The 3,273-nt window shown below is 37.8% G+C and overlaps 1 protein-coding gene across 1 annotated transcript; it reads left to right on the forward strand.

The window, feature by feature from the left end:
- The first annotated feature begins 598 nt into the window (after positions 1–598).
- LOC141672607 (putative mannan endo-1,4-beta-mannosidase 9) lies at positions 599–2,672 on the forward strand. Its single transcript, XM_074479250.1, has 5 exons — positions 599–967; positions 1,053–1,244; positions 1,380–1,502; positions 1,904–2,106; positions 2,183–2,672. Exons 1-5 carry the CDS (start codon positions 617–619, stop codon positions 2,538–2,540), a joined length of 1,227 nt encoding a protein of 408 aa, XP_074335351.1. The 5' UTR covers positions 599–616; the 3' UTR covers positions 2,541–2,672.
- Positions 2,673–3,273: the final 601 nt, after the last annotated feature.

Raw genomic sequence — 3,273 nt, forward strand, 5'->3', positions numbered from 1 at the left:
ATACAACTGACAAGCCAAGGAGCACAACATGAGAGAAAGATCCTGTGAGTATTAGGTCCTGGGTTATATTCATACTTAACACATACATGAGTCTAATTATTAAAAAGACACTGGGATCGCTCTAATATTCAATAGATATATTGTGAAATAAATTTCATATTATCGCTCTATTGATATTTATCATGCATTATCTATATAGCTTTCTACTTAAATCCAAAGAGATACTCTCTTTCGAAATGATAGAGCAATATCTGATTTGATGATATTGTTTAAAAATCTAGACCCCAACTTGATACACAGATCGTCACCTTTTATGCTAGCAGTTAACAGTTTATATGCAAGGAGAAGTTCCCATGCTATCTCAAACTTCCCTTTGTCAGGTTTAGTTAGTTACACTTTTCAGAGCAAGTGGCTCTTTTTCACCTCTTTGGCACGAAAGAAGAAATTAAAGAAGCACATTTAGGTTTTTCTAAACCGAACGTAACAATATGTACAGAGATTGCAGTTACAATTTGTGGATAGAATGGTCACAATGGACCTACATGAACACTATATAAGCTCGAGCAATGTGATGTATATTTTCATATCATTCATATCTTGGTTTTAATTAGTAACAATGATGAGAAATACAACAATGTTTAAGGCTATTGTTTTCTTTGCATTTCTGGTGATCTTTTCTAGGTTCCAAGTGGAAGCTAGAAGTGGCAAGAACATTCATCGAAAAAACTTTATCAAAACAAGAGGGACTCATTTCGTGCTTAATGGAAAGCCATTTTATCTTAACGGGTTTAATGCGTATTGGTTAATGTACCAGTCATCGGACCCTTCTACGATAGCGATGGTGAATACTACTCTCCAACAAGCTTCCCGGCATGGCATGAATGTTGCGAGAACTTGGGCCTTTAGTGACGGAGGTTACAGATCGTTGCAGTCGTCTCCTGGTGTCTACAATGAGGACATGTTCAAGGTACTATTAGTGGTTAAATGTAAAACAAATCGAGACATCTTTTTCATTCGGACTTGTAATAATTTGGTGCATTTTTTTATTTCAGGGATTGGATTTTGTGGTAGCAGAAGCTAAGAAGAATGGAGTTTATTTAATACTGAGCTTGGTGAATAACTGGGACGGATACGGAGGACGAAAACAGTATGTTCAGTGGGCAAGAGATCAAGGCCATTACATTAACGATGATGACTTCTTCAGTAGCCCAGTTACTAGGGAATTCTTCAAAAATCATATTAAGGTACTTGTTAAATTTAACCTGTGAAAAAAAAAAAAAAATGCTTGGATTCGTTTTGCTTCTGTTTGCTCTGTTTTGCGACTGCTGTTGATTTATTTCCATGCATTCGAAACATAATTAAATGTTTCTATATTGCAGGCTGTGCTGACGCGAGTAAACACAATAACTGGGGTAGCATACAAAGACGATCCCACCATTTTCGCATGGGAGCTGATGAATGAACCTCGTGTCCAGTCTGATCTCTCTGGTAAAGTTTTGCAGGTACACTTTCCTCTCTAGCTTGCTTCAATTTGAGGAAGGCCCCCGTTGACCATACAACATACATAACCAATACCAATACCAATAACAACCCGAGTCCCTCCCTAAACCGAGCTCTGATACTATGTTAAGTAACCAGTCTTGAGAAAGGCCCCCGTTGACCATACAACATACATAACCAATACCAATACTGATAACAACCCGAGTCCCTCCCTAAACCGAGCTCTGATACTATGTTAAGTAACCAGTCACACTAAAATCTTAAGGTAGTAGAGGAAGCCCCAACAGAATCTTATACTCTTCAACATGGTGTCAGAAGTGGGATTCGAACCCACGCCCTCATTGTAACTGGTTACTTGACACTTAGTATATATAATACTGAATTTTATGTGTTAATGCTGCAGGACTGGATCTCAGAAATGGCAACTTATGTGAAATCAATTGACAGAAACCATCTTCTTCAAGCTGGCCTAGAAGGGTTCTACGGTGAATCCATGCCCGAAAGGAAATTGTACAATCCCGGTTATGAAGTTGGCACTGATTTTATCGCCAATAATCAAATTCCTCAAATTGATTTCGCCACCATTCATCTCTACCCCGACCAATGGTACATTCGTCAACTAATTAACTTTTCTCAACACAATCAAAATTTTCTTATATTGAACCAAAAATGTCGATATCAGGGTGCCAGGAGCAAATGAGCAAGGGCAAGCTGATTTCGTGGACAAATGGGTACAATCACATATCGAAGACTCGAAAACAGTGCTAAAAAAGCCAATCATGATGACTGAATTCGGAAAATCATCACGAACATCGAACTACAACGTTGGCGCCAGAGACGCCTACCTTCAGAACATCTATGATGCTGTGTACAAATCTGCTACAACAGGTGGACCATGTGGTGGTGCTGTGTTTTGGCAAGTGATGGCAAAGGGAATGGAAGGTTGGGATGATGGTTATGCAGTTATGTTGGATCAAAGTCCTTCTACTGTTGCTGTTATTGCAGAACAATCTAAACGCCTTTCAGCTCTTACTAACTGATTGATATCCGGAGAGTGTAACACTTAATAATATACTTTATTACGATAACATGAAGATTTGTTTGTCCAACAGATATCTACATTGGTTAACTATTATGGATGTAACAAACTAATGAAATTTGATTTTATTCTATTTCCGATGTGTTTGAGGACTTACCTATTATAAACAATATTATAAAAGCATACGAAAGCTATGCAGAAAAGAGAGAGAGGATATGAGAGAAACAAGATTATTAATTTCAAATTCTGTCAATCCCACATATGGTCCAACCTGCTACCACCTTGTCCTTCTTAAGCCTTAGAGTCTAATCATAACAAACTAAAGAAAGAATTACACAAGTGCCCCTTACAATGGTAGCACCTGTCATTCCTCAAACATATTAAATAAGACAAAATATAATGTACCAGCACATAGGCTTAATCAGAGCAATACATGAAATACAACTGTTACTTTATTTTAGCAAACTAGACAAAATAAACTTGGCAGCTTCTTAACAGCAACTTTAACTTCAACCTTTCTTGCCACCTTCCTTACTTGCATGAGCTATATCATCTTCATTACTCCCCCTTAAGTGGAGAGGAGGTTTTAACTGAGGCTCCAATCTTGTTCAAGAGATAATTGTGCTGCTTCACTGTCAATGGTTTAGTCAGAATATCCGCAAACTAGAGATGAGATGGAACATGACTAGTAGTAACCGAGTCATCCTGAAGTTTGTCACGAATATAATGGCAAT

The sequence above is a fragment of the Apium graveolens genome, chromosome 7 (assembly GCF_009905375.1).
Source record: "Apium graveolens cultivar Ventura chromosome 7, ASM990537v1, whole genome shotgun sequence".
Taxonomy (NCBI): Eukaryota; Viridiplantae; Streptophyta; class Magnoliopsida; order Apiales; family Apiaceae; genus Apium; species Apium graveolens.

Coding starts and splice junctions, on each gene's coding strand:
- LOC141672607 (XM_074479250.1), top strand. CDS start 617: ATGATGAGAAATACAACAATGTTTAAGGCTATTGTTTTCTTTGCATTT. Junction 968..1,052: donor ACAATGAGGACATGTTCAAG/GTACTATTAGTG, acceptor TTTTTATTTCAG/GGATTGGATTTTGTGGTAGC. Junction 1,503..1,903: donor TCTCTGGTAAAGTTTTGCAG/GTACACTTTCCT, acceptor TTAATGCTGCAG/GACTGGATCTCAGAAATGGC.